Source organism: Oncorhynchus nerka, linkage group LG22 (genome assembly GCF_034236695.1).
Source record: "Oncorhynchus nerka isolate Pitt River linkage group LG22, Oner_Uvic_2.0, whole genome shotgun sequence".
In the NCBI taxonomy this organism is placed as follows: Eukaryota; Metazoa; Chordata; class Actinopteri; order Salmoniformes; family Salmonidae; genus Oncorhynchus; species Oncorhynchus nerka.
This window is the reverse complement of record NC_088417.1, coordinates 13,688,811-13,705,431: the sequence shown is the minus strand read 5'-3', so window position 1 is coordinate 13,705,431 and position 16,621 is coordinate 13,688,811. Positions and strand designations below refer to the sequence as shown.

The following is a 16,621-nucleotide window of genomic DNA, read 5'->3' as shown; positions in this document are numbered from 1 at the left end:
TGCACAATTTTAAATGGCAATTTATTTGATTTTTGCATTCTGTTGGCCTATGTGTGTGTTTCATGTTGCTTTTTTCCCCTATGTGGTTGTAGAATCGATCCTGTCTCGAATGATGCAGGCAGAGGACAGGAAGAAAATCAAACTGAGTGTGAGTTCCAGCAAAGGCGTGGTGGAGGAATATTGTCTAAGAGTGAGTAGGCCTGGACCCGACCGAACCTGAGCTCTTGATCATATCCTAACCCCATACAGAAGCCTGATATATTGACATATATTTTAAATACATATACAGTTGAAGTCGGAAGTTTACATACACTTAGGTTGGCGTCATTAAAACTAGTTTTTCAACCACTCCACACATTTCTTGTTAACAAACTGTAGTTTTGGCAAGTCTGTTAGGACATCTACTTTGTGCATGACACAAGTCATTTTTCGAAACAATTGTTTACAGACAGATTACTTAAGTTATAATTGACTATCACAATTCCAGTGGGTTAGAAGTTTCCATACACTAAGTTGACTGTGCCTTTACAAAAAATAGAAGGAATGGCCATCGTTATGTTTGAAGGAAAAAGTGGGATGCTTGCAAGCCGAAGAACACCCTCCCAACCATGAGGCACGGGGGTGGCAGCATCATGTTGTGGGGGTGCTTTGCTGCAGGAGGCACTGGTGAACTTCACAAAATAGATGGCATCATGAAGGAGGAAAATGATGTGGATATATTGAAGCAACATCTCAAGACATCAGTCAGGAAGTTAAAGCTTGGTCGCACATGGGTCTTCCAAATGGACAATGACCCCAAGCATACTTCCAAAGTTGTTGCAAAATGGCTTAAGGACAACAAAGTCAAGGTATTGGAGTGTCCATCACAAAGCCCTGACCTCAATCCTATTGAACATTTGTGGGCAGAACTGAAAAAGCATGTGCGAGCAAGGAGGCCTACAAACCTGACTCAGTTACACCATCTCTTTCAGGAGGAATGGGCTAAAATTCACCCAACCTATTGTGGGAAAGTTGTGGAAGGCTACCCAAAATGTTTGACCCAAGTTAAACAATTTAAGCGTGTTGCTACCAAATACTAATTGAGTGTATGTTAACTTCTGACTCACTGGGAATGTGATGAAATAAATTAAAGCTGAAATAAATCATTCTCTCTACTATTATTCTGACATTTCACATTCTTAAAATAAATTGGTGATCCTAACTGACCTAAGACAGGGAGTTCTAGTTATATTGCCAGAGGACCCCAGCCCAACTTCAAAGCTGTGTTTGCTATTTCTGTGAGAACTCTTGCTTTGTAAGCAGTTAAAGAAAATGATCTTCTTCCTTTTCTGTCACCTGGCATGAGGAAGCTTTTTGGCAGCTGCTCTTCTCCTCATCCTCAGCTACTCTTCTCCACCTCTGAAGAAAATTCTAAATTGCAACAGGTTTTCTGTAATTCGGAGGCAGGTATGGGGGTTTACCCTGCAACATTTCAAATTGTGATTGACATCTTGGCAGAATTATGTTCTAAATTCATGTCTCTTTTTGAAATGAACAGAAATTAATCTCATATAAGTGGCAGGTAGCCTCAATAGCTGCATAATTTATTTTCACCTTTTTAGATGCAAACCCAACTTTGGGAACCTAATGCCAAGGTACCAGAGGTCAATGTACTCAACATTACAATTCAGCATAATAGAGTGCCTTCAGAAAGTATTCAGACCCCTTGACATTTTCCACATTTTGTTACGTTACAGCCTTATTCTAAAATTGATTAAATTGTTTTTTAAAATGATCTACACACAACACCCCATAATGACATTTTTGCAAATGTATTAAAAAATGCCAAGATTGTGCAAAGCTGTCAAGGCAAAGGGTGGCTATTTGAAGAATCTCAAATATAACATATATTTTGTTTTGTTTAACACTTGTTTTTGGTTACTACATGATTCCATATGTGTTATTTCATAGTTTTGATGTCTTCACTATTATTCTACAATGTAGAAAATATTTAACATAAAATAAAAAACTGAAGAAACTCCCCTAATACAGGTGTGCCAAGCTTGTAACATCATACCCGGGAAGACTTGATGCTGTAATCACTGCCAAAGGTGCTTCAACAAAGTACCGAGTAAAGGGTCTGAATACTTAAGTTAATGTGTATTTCAGTTTATTTTTTTTATGATTTAGCAAAAAACGAATGAATCAATTAGAATAAGGCTGTAACGTAACAAAATGTGGAAAAAGTCAAGGGCTCTGAATACTATTTTAATCACAGGACAATCACGTTTTTGACTGCACTGGGCCTTTTGTAGTGTTACTCAAAGTCTCTTTCATCAACTATAGATGTCCTATCTTCATTTTCCCAGTTTCTCACAGCAGAAAAATAATCCTGCAGCAACAGGAAATGTGAATTATTATGTAGATTATAATTAATGGACATTTTTGTATGGGTTGATGCATTTTTAGTTTGGATTCATTTCTCACTTTTTTAAAGTGGAAATTACAAAGTTTAGAATATTTTTTGTTGTTGTTGCATTTCCCGCTCTGCAGGAAAATTCTCTGTGACAACCGAGTGATCAAATTATGACGACAGTGATCGAATTAAGATTCTATACCTGTAACAACTGTGTTATTTCAGGAGCGACCAAAAGAGGACGCAGCAAAAATGAAGAACAAAGTGACCAGCACACAAGGTAAACTCTGGAAATGGAAATGCTGCTAATAACAACAATCAGATCATAACTGAATACTAAAATACTACTGGTTATTGATATGAATGCACCGAGTATGTTTTAAAGTGATATCAAATGATAATGGCTGGCATATGCTATGTACTGTAGAGTATGGATGTATATTTACACACAGGGATTCTCTATTGAGTGAAGTTTTTAGACTAGGATGTGTGTCCTGGAATCTGGCTTGTGCTATCATAAGTAGAGATGTAACTCAGAGTGTGGTGTGGTAGCAGTGATTGGTAGGAAGAAGGCCTGGTCGTGGGATCAGTACCTGGGAGAGGAGAAGGCCATAGCAGTTCCCCTCAGACTGTTCACTGAGGTAAGCATCACCTTCATCAACCAGTAGGTCTATCTACTACTAAAGCTTGACACGAGAGCCCTATACATTAGGGCACACCGTAACAACGGAACATTTTGCAGCAGAAAATGAAAATGTCCAGGTAGTTCCCCATGTTTGTCTGTTTTCAGTCCGAGATGTAATTTACTAAACTAGAATACAGGCCACCAAAGCTATGATTTGCATTTAAAGGCCATAAGCCAGCTGCTTGATGTTAAACATGGTCTGTTGATTTAAAAGGAAGGATGTTAAGGACCTACTGTACAGTATATAGTTTACGGGACTATGCAAAGGTACACTATATACAAAAGTATGTGGACACCCCTTCAAAAGATGCAGAGCAGCCGCACATAAGCCCAAGTTCAGCCAAGCATCGGCTGGAGTGGTGTAAAGCTTGCCTCCATTAGACTCCGAAGCAGAAGGAAACGCTTCACCATCTGGCAGTTTGACAGAAAAATCTGAGTTTGGTGGATGCCAGGAGAACGCTACCTGCCCCAATGCATAGTGCCAACTGTAAAGTTTGGTGGAGGACAAATTATAGCCGGGGTCTGTTTTTCATGGTTTTGGGCTAGGGAAATCTAAACTCTATACCATTCGATGACATTCTAGACGATTCTGTGCTTGCAACATTGCGGCAACACATTTGTTTTAATGTGTGTCCACATACTTTGGGGAAGGACCGTTGCTGTTTCAGAATGACAATGCTCCCGTTCCCATAAAGAAATGGTTTATTGAGATCAGTGTGGAAGAACTTGACTGGCCTGCACAGAGCCCTGACCTCAAAACCCATTGAACACCTTAGGGATGAATTGGAACGCAGACTGCAAGCTAGGCCTAATCGCCCAACATCAGTGCCCGACCTCATTAATGCTCTCGTGACTGGAAGCAAGTCCCTGCAGCAATTTTCCAACATCTAGTGGAAAGCCTTCCCAGAAGAGTGGAGGCTGTTATAGCAGCAAAGGGGGGACCAACTCCATATTAATGCCTATGATTTTGAATTGAGATTTTGGCTGAGTAGGTGTCCACATATTTTTGTTCATGTTGTGTATTTTCTCCAAGTGATTTAATGTTTTATTTTATTTATTTTAGAACAAAGCAAATTGCAACCAGTTGTCCTTGATGAAATAGTTTCCCTATCGCAGTAGCTGGAGTTGTAGATCACACAGCCAGATTTCAGATGAGAGGGGGAGGACCATGTGCTAAAACTGCGGAGAAATCACAGATCCTCCCCCTTCCTACTGCTTTTCTGCAGGACTTATTTCTAATGGGTCGACAAGGGCCTGCGAAATAGATGAAAATCACACTTTGTGTGTGTGCTCATGCCTGTGGGTGGGTGTGTGTGGTGGTGGACACAAGGATGTCCCCATTGTTTCTAATGACTGTAAATTTGAGAACGGACACAGCACAACTATTTGACCTCAGTGTAGATTAAGCAAGGATTTGAGACTTGACCCTTAAATGTTTAAATTATCAAGACCCCCCCCCCATATCTCTCTCCTTAAGACCCTTAAATGTTTACAGTATCAAGACCCCCCCCAGTGTTGCCTATGCCCCCCTCCCCATATATCTCTCCTTAAGACCCTTAAATGTTTACAGTATCAAGACACCACCCCCTGTGTTGCCTATGCCCCCCCTCCCCCTCTCCATAACAATGATTTACACTGGACTAAGTCCTTTGCTACAAACACTCGGTGCAGCGTACTGTATTAATTTTTCTATGAAGGGATTTGACAGGACATCTGTTCCGTCGGAGGCACAAACACATTTCCACGGCAACTGCGCTGCCGGGACACACTTGAGCGTGGGGGTTCAGCCTCCATGAAAATGGAAGCACAATAATGTTATGTTTCATAGTAAATGTATAGGTTTGGATTTTCTAGAGTTAAATTTCCTAGGATGGGTTTTGGTTTTCTAGAGAGGATATTTTATTCATCAACATTTGGGTTTATTCTCCTGGTCTCCTGTTGGTCGTTTCGTTATCTCCTTTTTTGCTAGCTCTGCTCTGTCCTATACTCTCTATCCTTATTGTCTCTCACTTTCTCTCTCTCCCTTCCTCCTCTCATTTACTTTTCTCTCTGTATGTCCATTGCTGTCTCATCACACTTTCTCATTCTTATGTTCTCCCACTCTCTCTCCCTTTATCTTCCTCTCTCTCCCTCTATCCCAGGCCCAGTCGTTCCCCTCGAGCAGAAGTGGCTTCAAGGCTGGGATGAGGCTGGAGGGGATCGACCCTCTCCACCCCTCCATGTTCTGTGTCCTGTCTGTGGCAGAGGTGAGCTGCAGGGTAGTGGGAGGGCTCTCCCAGCACACTGGGCGTGTCACACCAAGGGCTCTCCCAGCACACTGGGCGTGTCACACCAAGGGCTCTCCCAGCACACTGGGCATGTCACACCAAGGGCTCTCCCAGCCCTTGTCCATAACTGTTACTGACGAGGACCTTGGTAGTTTTGTGTTTTCAATTATCTTTTTATGCCATCCCTTTTGTGTTGAAATTGTCACGAGTCATTACCTAAGCACTTGGAATCTGCGTATCACATCGACCACTTTCCAAATATACAAGATTTACGTTAGCTGTCGCTGTTGTATTTCCATCAGCAAAAATGGAATTGTATGTAAAGTCTCCTCTTATGTATAATTCACAGTGGAACAGAAACCAACTGTTAAGTGCAAGGCCATGCAAGTAGCTTACTACAATAGTCATGGGAAGACGGAGCAGGATGACATCGTGCTGTGGATTGGTGTTTTGGGATAGGGACTGCATGTACATCCATACATATATTTACTGCATTTTGTTTTTCAAAGGTGATTGGCTACCGATTGCGGCTCCACATCGACGGCTACTCTGAATGCTATGACTTCTGGTTAAACGCCGACTCTGCCGACATCAGGCCAGCCGGATGGTGCGAGTCGACAGGACACAAGCTCCACCCACCAAAAGGTGATCTACAGCAGATCGGCACAGTGTTACCCCTTTTCTCTTTTCCCGTTTCACGGTAACTAATCATGCTGACCCAAACCAATATATTATTTTCACATGGTCCTTGTCAACATGGTTCAAGGCAAGCAACTATGGTGGATGCATAGCCAGGCCAGCTCAGTACAGCTCGGTTTGTCTTTGCTCAGTTTGGCTCAGTAGTGTGAAAGGTCCCTTCAGCTGTTCACTTTTGTCTGTTTTGATATAATTGTATTGCTTCTGTATAAGAGCTTGAGCTTGTTTGATTCTAACGGAATAGACTTCAACACATAACAGGAGAATGATCTTTAAACTATGCATGGTTAATTTTTCTTACAAGGGCCTCATCTTATTTCCACACCATCAGCATTTAGTGCTAATACACGGCAGTCTGTTGGGAATCATGTAATGTGCCTGGCACAGCAATATTTTTCACAACCCTAATCGCATTTTATTCTCTCTCTCCTTTCTCCACCCCCTTCCTATTTTCCTGCATAACTTTTTTTTTTTTTTTTCAGGCTACAACGAAGTCGAGTTTAACTGGGATAAATACCAAGAGTCTTGTAACGCTCCAGCTGCACCACAGAATCTGTTTGAATCTCATAACAGTGTAAGTGCTTGGTCGGGTTGTGGGAGTCAACATCAGCTTAGTGCTTCTTTCTCCTGAAAGGACGCCTGGGGCCAAAAGCTGACCTTCATTCACACAGCAGAACAGAACAATGTGTCCCAGTGGCTGTTGTAAAGCTCCTCCCACAATGCTTCAAAGAAACTGTCTTTCTGTCTGTTTTTTTTTATTGGCAAAAGCTCAAATAAAGATTGACTGAGAGGTACTGTATGACTTTAATGAAGGGAATTGATTGGCGTACAAGACAATATACACTGAGTGTTCAAACCATTAAGAACACCTTCCTAATATTGAGTTGTACTCCACCTTTTGCCTTCAGACCAGTCTCAATTAATGAGGGCATGAGCTCTACAAGGGGTTGAAAGCGTTCATCAGAGATGTTGGCCCATGTTGACTCCAATGCTTCCCACAGTTGTGTCAAGTTGGCTGGATGTCCTTTGGGTCGTGGACCATTCTTGATACACACAGGACACTGTTGAGCGTGAAAAACCCAGCAGCGGTGCAGTTCTTGACACAAACTGGTGCGCCTGGCACCTACTACCATACTCTGTTCAAAGGCACTTAAATCTTTTGTCTTTCCCATTCACCCTCTGAATGGCACACATTCAAATCAAATCAAATTGATTTATATAGCCCTTCGTACATGAGCTGATATCTCAAAGTGCTGTACACAATCCATGTCTCAATTGATTTGAAGTAGATTTAACAAGTGACATCATTAAGGGATCGTAGCTTTCACCTGGATTCACCTGATCAGTCAGTGTCATAGAAATAATAATTGAGCCCTTACTGATGTGTCTCTGTGTGTGTCCACAGACCACGAGCACCTCTAAGTTTCAGGTGGGCATGAAACTGGAGGCAGTGGACAGGAAGAACCCGTGCCTGGTGTGTGTGGCCTCGGTGGCCGACATCGTGGACAATCGCTTCCTGGTTCACTTTGACAACTGGGACGACACCTACGACTACTGGTGAGACACCAGTCATTCAATTCAAACTGTTTTCCATTCTTTTGAAATTAGATTTTTGTGAGTTGATGAGAAATTGGAAAATTAAATGTCCACACTGTGTGCATGTGTGTGGGGGGGAAAAATTACAGAATCATTAATTTTGTCTCCTTGGTTTGAAACATGTCTAGCTTTGGTATGTTGGCTTCCTCGTTTCTACCTTGACTGTTAAACTAAGTCCGTTGTGGAAATCAAACCTGAGGTTGAGAAGGTGTTTTCATCAAGTTCTAGCCAGATGAGACATGCAATCAACTCAAATCAAATCTATTTATATAGCCCTTCGTACATCAGCTGATATCCCAAAGTGCTGTACAGAAACCCAGCCTAAAACCCCAAACAAGCAAGCAATGCTGGTGTAGAAGCACGGTGGCTAGGAAAAACTCCCTAGAAAGGCCAAAACCTAGGAATAAACCTAGAGAGGAACCAGGCTATGTGGGGTGGCCAGTCCTCTTCTGGCTGTGCCGGGTGGAGATTATAACGGAACATGGCCAAGATGTTCAAATGTTCATAAATGTCCAGCATGGTCAAATAATAATAATCACAGGCAGAACAGTTGAAACTGGAGCAGCAGCACGGCCAGGTGGACTGGGGACAGCAAGGAGTCATCATGTCAGGTAGTCCTGGGGCATGGTCCTAGGGCTCAGGTCCTCCGAGAGAGAGAGAGAGAGAAAGAGAGAATTAGAGAGAGCATACTTAAATTCACACAGGACACCGGATAGGACAGAATAAGTACTCCAGATATAACAAACTGACCCTTGCCCCCGACACATAAACTACTGCAGTATAAATACTGGAGGCTGAGACAGGAAGGGTCAGGAGACACTGTGACCCCATCTGATGACACTCCCGGACAGGGCCATATGCTTACTGATGTTTAGTGTCAGTAATTGATAGATTACACCTTAATGTTGTTTTGTAATTGATGTACTATTTTGTGTGTGTGTGTGTGTGTGTGTGTATATACATACATACATACATACATACATACATACATACATATATACACACATATATACATATACATATATATATATACATATATAATATTTTGCAGTGGTTATTTTATTTGTCCTTTTTCCTTTTTTCATGTCTTACGGAGACTTTCCAAGAGGAGAATCTGCTAGCTTCCTAGCCTCCTTGCCTCACAGAAAGCATGGGTTCGCCACAGCTCATTGCATTCACACGCACCAAGATGTACACCTACACTCACAGTTTTAACTTGCACACAAGCACAACACACTTGCATGTACACTCTCAGCCAGTCCGTTACACTCACCAGAGAGCATGTATGGGATTCTTGGTCAAATTATAGTGCCCAAGGGACAGCAATCGGGAAATCGTTCACTCGGTGCACCCCATGATTGGTTATTCTCACACACACACACATACGCACACACATTCCCCGCACACAGATTCACTCTCTCAGCCACTCCGCTACGCTCACCAAAGAGGATTTGTGGGATTCTTGGTCAAATTATAGTGCCCAAGGGACAGCAGTCAGGCAAGCCTTCACTCTGTGCAACTGGGCTATTCAGCAGAATCGCACCGCTGCTGTATCATATCAAAGCACACAGAAATCTAATGGAATTATACTTGTTGTGTGATTGCATGTGTATTTTTGTATGTAGGTAGATGTTAATCTAGCCGGCCCGCCCCTCTTTTCGCAGTTATGGTTCCGGAACTGACACACCCACTCATTTTTAGCATACACATTTCAACAACATTCTGGTTGCGGTGTTCCAAACATTGACTAGGTACAAAAATATCCTGGATGAAGCATTAATTCAAAAGATTAGTAATCGCTTTTAAAGAACTGTGATATTTGAAAGAAAAGTCAACAAGACTGTGTACATTCCAGAGTTAGGGGGCATACAAGAGTTGGGGTGTAAACTTATCCCATACAGCGTTGTGCTCTGTATTGTCCAATCACAGAGCATATACAAGTCACGTGACCAATGGAATCTTTTCTTTGAAATTGAGAAACATGGCGGTTGTTGGTTAGGTGTGATGTTGCATTTCCAGTTTCTGTTAGCTAGCTAAGTTATCAGACACAGCCCTAAAATAAACCATGAGATCTGTTCGCAAACACACAATGGCACTCAATAGCACTGTCACAGGTGCATCTGACCAAATTTTGCAGTCACTTTAGAACAGACCCAGGGTCTGTTTTTGTGGTGGTAGAAACGCTAAGGCTCATGGTTAGTTGTTTTTGGTGCTCTTTAGACTTTGAAGGATTAAGTCGTTGGGGGGGAGTTTCTAAGCTGACATGGAATTGTTTTAAGATCTTCATACTATGGATCATTCTGCTATTTGATCTTGAATGTTTTGACCCCTTTAGGTATAAAAAAAAATAAAACAAGTATTTGATTAAATATTTATTTTAGCCTTTGTTACTGTAGCCCAGAGAAACGCATTGAACCCCTTGTTTTTGGGTCGGCACAAATCTACCTTCATACATTTTTTAAACCCAGTATCGGTTACCTTCAGACGAGTCCAGTGACACTTGTTGGGGTCATAGAGCAAAACCTGAGAGTCTCCCCTTTCCATAGAGTGGTCATAATAGTTTGTAGGTCAAACCGAGTGACCACATTTTAAAATACCCAAATGTGGGACAACAGGATGATTTTGCAGGACAGTGTAGCCTACATGATAAAAAAACGTATGGCATCACGTGTGGCCTTTTTTTATTTGAAAATCTGGGAATATTTGGCCAAGGAAACATTTCTGGTTGACCTCAGGGAATGTAAATCAGTTAGGAAGGGAAACAGTTCAAATTGGATTGAGGGAAGTAGCAAACAATATGTTGAATGAGCAATTAATAAGCACGGGGAGCCTCAAGTTTGATGAAATAACCTTATCTTTCAGTCTAATACTGCTGTCGTAGATCTTCATGAGAACAACACATTTCACTGCACCTATCTGGTGACGATAAAGCGTTTTATTTTTTTTAAACACGCTTTTTAAAAGGTAGTTAGGCCTACTGTCCTGTTCAAGTTTAGCTGGAACAAAGATGCATGTCTCTCCACCCTCACAATGTAGCCCGTGCTACAGACGGCTATATTGGCCCAGGGCACTAGTAAAGGCCCAGGGCACTATTAAAAGTTTATTCATTCTACAAAAAAAATGCAGATTTTTTTTTCATGGGGTGCTGCAGTCCACCGCATCCGCCGATATCGCGGACCTTTGTGGAAGTGCGATATTGGCGGATGTGGTGGATAGAGACGCATCCAATGCAAAAAATAAAATGAAAGAACATATCTCGAGCTTAAACTGACAGATTGTGATGGTGATTTTTATTCGTATTTTTTAAAATGTATTGTGCGTCAATCGACTAGGGAGGTCAAATCAGGAACCGACTGTTAAAAACACGACTTCTCAACACAGAAGTGGAAAGATTCATAACCGATGGGCACTACATCAACATACCAAATTGTTTGGCAATCTTGAGAGAAAATTGAACGTCAAAGTTGCACAGAAACATCGCTATCGCTAATATTTAATAACCGCACGGGTTACAAGGATTGAGAATCCATTCCCAGAACCTCTCGTCGGAGCCCCATTGCAATATTCTCCCGGTCACAAACTTTGTATTTTAAATGCAAATTGCATGTTGAGGTTATTGTTATGTGCTACCCCAGGAGGATTGAAATATGTGTGTGTGTTTAGTTGAGGAAGTGTGTGTATGTAGGAAGATAATGTACTGTATGCTGTGGTTTAGTGGTGTGTGTATGGTTTATTTTGTTGGGACTCTTCCTGGGGTCCACATAAATGTACCGAACAGTCATAGACAAGAACAATATTACATTAAATTCAAAATCAATAAGAAACAATTTTAGAGTTATAGTGTGATGTGCATTTTAGGTGTGATGCCAGCAGCCCTCACATCCACCCAGTGGGCTGGTGCCAGGACCACGGACGACCTCTCACTGCACCTCAGGGTGAGTAGCTTGCCCAGTAGATACAATACTGTACACATGTGTTGTGTGAAAGTCACTTTGGATGCGGTGTGGCTAATGTCTGTCAAAAAGGCCTACTTTAGTCATTCCTTACTTTAGTCCCCATATTTATATTTATTTATTTGACCTTTATCTAACTAGGCAAGTCAGTTTAGAACAACATTTTATTTTCAATGATGGCCTATGATAAGTGGGTTTAACTGCCTTGTTCAGAACAGTAGATTGGGCAGAACAGTAGATTTTTACGTTGTCAGCTCGGGGATTCGATCTTGCAACCTTTCGTTACAAGTCCAACGCTCTAACCACTAGGCTACTCTGCCGCCCCAATACTCGAGCAATCAATTTCATTTCCCCTCTAATTTGCTGGTATTGTCCCCTTCCACCCCCTACTCATTTAAAGCTAGAATTCTTGGTTGCTGCATCCATTTTTGGACATAATTATATATGCCCATTGATTCTTGAAGAATTTTACTTATAAATGCCTTATGAGCTTAGTTCATCTGATGTACCCTAACAGAACCCAAAATATGTATGTATGTAAACAAACACTATAGCCTCAAAACATGGTTAAAACTATACATTTGATATCATGGAGGGTCAGTCCTTAGCGCTGTTTGAATTTGAGCTGGGTTACATTTCTCCAGCCCCATCCCTTAGCTTTATAGCGAAGGGCAGGGATCCATTTTGGAATACTGACTGTACAAACAGTGACCAAATTGTGTGTGTTCAGACAGCAGTCATGTGCTAACAAGGCTACACTAGTTGTCATAGTAACGAGGGGTGTGTGTGCAGTGATCTAGACTGATTGGTGGTGGTACTTGTGCTTCCTATCACTCAGTTCTGTAGCAAGCTAAGGTGACAATAATGCCTGTCATGGACATTTCCCAGTTGTTTTGAATGTTCAAAATCATAGTGGTAAGAACACTTTTAAAGCCTCAAAGGATAAGATAATCCAACTTTCAAAACAAGTCCTTTTTGGCTAGCCACAGCAGTCCACTTGCTAGCCAGCCACAGCAGTCCACCAGCTAGCCAGTCACAGCAGTCCACTAGCTAGCCAGTCACAGCAGTCCACTAGCTAGCCAGCCACAGCAGTCCACTAGCTAGCTAGCCAGCCACAGCAGTCAACCAGCTAGCTAGCCAGCCACAGCAATCCACTAGCTAGCTAGCCAGCCAGCCACAGCAGTCCACTAGCTAGCTAGCCAGCCAGCCACAGCAGTCCACTAGCTAGCTAGCCAGCCACAGCAGTCCACTAGCTAGCTAGCCAGCTAGCCACAGCAGTCCACTAGCTGTTGATCTTTCTAGCATATTCACTCATTTGTTTGTAAACAATTAACAAGATAGCTAGCTCCCACATGTTCTTGTCAAAACTGTTAACAGAGTAGCTAGCAAGCAACAAGAAATGCCAAATAACAATGTAAAAACCACAATGGCAAAAAAAATCAGATTTGACTGTTTAGACACAACTTGCATGGCTATGAATCAGATTTGTATCTGATTTCAAAGGTGGTTTGAAATGTGCCTTAAAATACCAGATTCCATGTACTTTTTGGCTGTTCAGACTGCAGGAAAAAAACACATTCGAGTCAGATTTATGCCAAAATATTAGATTTTAGTCTCTTCAAACTGCCAACGTGCATCATCCTAAAATGAGGCACTTAATTATTATACCTTTATTTAATTAGGCAAGTCAGTTAAGAACAATTTCTTATTTACAATGACGGCCTAGGAACAGTGGGTTAACTGCCTTGTTCAGGGACAGAACGACAGATTTTTACCTTGTCAGCTCGGGGATTTGATCTAGCAGCCTTTCGGTTACTGGCCCAACACTCTAACCACTAGGCTACCTTCTTCAGTTGATACTACTGTACATAGGCTACATAGACCCAAGCTCTGCTTTAATCTCATGATTTGGAATGGTTTGATCCATTGACCGCTTCGGCAGCCCAGCTTCATATTTTCATATTCTTCTCTAGACTTACATAAAACCAGCTCTCCTGTCAGTCTAGATGTTGTCAATCATTTAAAAGTTTCTCATCTGCAGTCAGCATCTAGCTACGATGATATGTTAAAGTTGTCAGGGTAACGTTAAATGGCACAAAGGTATAGGAGGTGTCGAATTTCACTTTGTGTGGCTTTGTCTTATTGTGTTTACGACATAAACATTAAAAGCGTATTGCAAAGCGCTCGCTCGCTCTCTCTCCAACTCCTCTCTCCTCTTCTATCCTCTCTCTCTTCTGCTAAATCCTTCTTCCTCCTGTCATCTGATTATGCCTGTTCAACTGTACTCCCCTCCCTTTCCGCATCCTATGGCTCTTCCTCCTGCTCCGTGGCTGAGTGACTCATTGCGAGCTGACAGAACAGCGCTGTGGGCAGCTGAGGAAAATTGGTCCTCCGGAAGTTATCATTCACTTCCTCCTCTCTAACTTCTCTTCCTCTGTATCTGCTGCTAAAGCCACTTTCTATCGCTCTAAATTTCAAGCTTCTGCCTCTAGCCCCAGGAAACACTTTTCCACTTTTCCTCCCTCCTAAGTACCCCCCCTCCCTTCTCCCTCTCTGTGGGCGACTTTGCCAACCACTTTAAAAAGAAGGTTGACGAAATCTGTTTTGCATTCACTCAGCCTATTGAGTCCACTGGTCCCAGTCACACAGAACTACCCTATGCATTGACCTCTTTCTCCCCTCTCTCCATATGAAACCCTGCAGCTAGTGAGGTCTGGCCTGCCCGACAACCTGTCCGCTCGACCCTATCCTTCCTTTTCCAGACCTTCTCTGGAGACCTTCCTCCAATTCCTCATCAACTCATCCCTGAGCCCTGGCTGCGTCCCCTCTGACTCCAAAAGAAACCAATACTCGACTCATCTGAAGTCAAAAACTATAGACCTGTATCCCATTTTTTTCTTTCCAAAACACTTGAGTGTGCTGTCTCTGATCAACTCACTTGTTATCTCTCCCAGAATGATCTTCTTGACCCTAACCAGTCAGGTTTCAAGACGGGTCACTCAACCGAGACTTTGCTTCTCTGTAACGCAGAGGCTCTCCGCACTGTCAGAGCTGGCTCTCTTTCCTCTGTTCTCATCCTGCAAGATCTATCCTCTGCCTTCGACACTGTGAAATATCAGATCCTCTGCACGCTCTCAGGGCTGGGCGACTCAGGCTCTACACACTCTTGGATTGCGTTCTACCTGGCAGGCCGCTCCTACCAGATGACGAGGAGAGGATCTGTGTCTGCATCACGTACTCTCACTACTGGTGTACCCCTAGTGCTCGGTTCTAGGCCCTCTCCTCTTCTCTCTATACACGAAGTCACTTGGCTCTGTCATATCCTCACATGGTCTCTCCTATCATTGCTATGTGGATGACACTCAATTACTTTTCTCCTTCCCCCCCTTCTGACACCCAGGTGACGCACGCATCTCTGTGTGCCTTGCAGATACCTCAGCTTGGATGTTGGCCCATCACCTCAACCTCGACAAGACGGAGATTCTCTACCTCCCGGGGAAGGCCTGCTCACTCAAAGACCTCTCCATCATGGTTGACAACTCCACAGCGTCGCTCTCCCAGAGTGCAAAGAACCTTTGTGCGGCCCTGGACAACACCTTGTCGTTCTCTCCAAACATCAAAGCAGTGACTCACTCCTGCTGGTTCATGCTCTACACCATCCATTGAGTACAACCTTACCTCACACAGGAAGCGGTGCAGGTCCTTGTCATCTTCGGTCTGGACTATTGCTGTTAGCTGGGCTCCCTGCTTGTGCCATCAAACCCCTGAACCTTAACCAGAACGCTGCAGCCCACCTGGTCAACATTCCCAAGTTGTCCCATGTCACCCTACTCCTCTGCACACTCCACTGGCTTCCAGTTGAAGCTCACATCCATTACTAAAACATGGCGCTTGCCAACAGTGCAGCAAGAGGAACTGCCCTCCCTACCTTCAGGCTATGCTCAAACCCTAAACCTCAACCTCAGCACTCCGTTCTGCCACCTTTGGTCTCTTGGCCCTGCCACCCCTACGGGAGGGCAGCTCCCGCTCAGTCCAGTCCGAGCTCTTCTCTGTCCTGGCACCCCAATGGTGAAACCAGCTTCCCCCTGAAGATAGGAAAGCAGACCCTGCCCATCTTCTGAAAGCACCTGAATCCAACCCCTCCTTTCTAGCTCTGACTTTGCTGATACACTTTTCCTCAATAAATTACATATTTCCTGTGATATGTGGTTGTCCCACCTAGCTATCATAAGATGAAAGCACAAACTGTAATTTGCTCTGGATAAGAGTGTTTGATAAATGACAAAAATTTGAGGATTCCAATTCTGAAGCATTTGAGAGGATATCAAAACCCTCTAGGCTCTCTCGCTCTCCTATTTCTATTTCTCCATTTTCTTCTCCCTCGTTCCCTCTCCTGTTCTACAATCTAATAGGCGACTTGGTTGTGCCATTCGGCTAACATTCTCCTGTGTGTCGCAAAACTGCATCTGTTTTTCCAGTTAAAAGCGAGCGGGGTGATGTGCTGTTAAATGGATTCTGTAGCACAATCATCATACATCAGATCAGCGAATGGAAAGTACGAGGGAAATAGGGGTGAAGAGGGGGGAGAGACAGATTATAGTTTCTGTTACCACAGCTGTTGGGTAAACATTATTTTAACTATTTGATCCATGCCTTGTGCAGAGAGCATTAATTTACCATTTGAAATAAGGTTTCTCTCTCGCGCTTTTTGCTAGCGCTCTCTCTCTCTCGCTCTCTCAGCTCCTATCAGACCCCATAGTCCTTGGCTCAGCTATAGCAGTTTTAGGGGTGTATATGTGGTGCTGGGAGATACCAACAGTCTATCAGGGATCATCAACTACATCATTTGTAATAAAACACAATGCCAAGAGTGTGCAAAGTTGTCATCTAGGCATCTAGACTTTGAAGAATCTAAAAAATATTTGTATTTGTTTAGCACTTTTTTGGTTACATATGTTTCCATATGTGTTATTTAATAGTTTTGACGTCCGTAACTATTTTCTACAATGTAGAAAATAGTAAAAATAAA

The 16,621-nt window shown here is 42.8% G+C and overlaps 1 protein-coding gene across 7 annotated transcripts in view; it reads left to right on the top strand.

Annotated features, from left to right (window-relative positions):
• Positions 1-16,621, top strand: part of LOC115104874 (lethal(3)malignant brain tumor-like protein 4) — a 129,292-nt gene that overhangs the window by 17,396 nt on the left and 95,275 nt on the right. For 2 of the 7 annotated variants that reach the window (XM_029626234.2, XM_029626235.2), the window contains exons 3-10: positions 93-190; positions 2,621-2,675; positions 2,948-3,036; positions 5,222-5,326; positions 5,857-5,992; positions 6,526-6,617; positions 7,449-7,600; positions 11,498-11,574. In XM_029626234.2, the coding sequence (XP_029482094.1) occupies positions 110-190; positions 2,621-2,675; positions 2,948-3,036; positions 5,222-5,326; positions 5,857-5,992; positions 6,526-6,617; positions 7,449-7,600; positions 11,498-11,574 (787 nt within the window). In that variant the 5' untranslated portion in view covers positions 93-109. Of the gene's footprint in view, positions 1-92; positions 191-1,349; positions 1,447-2,620; positions 2,676-2,947; positions 3,037-5,221; positions 5,327-5,856; positions 5,993-6,525; positions 6,618-7,448; positions 7,601-11,497; positions 11,575-16,621 lie in introns of those variants that run through there. The other 5 variants (XM_029626240.2, XM_029626241.2, XM_029626239.2 and 2 more) reach the window with 5 other exon arrangements.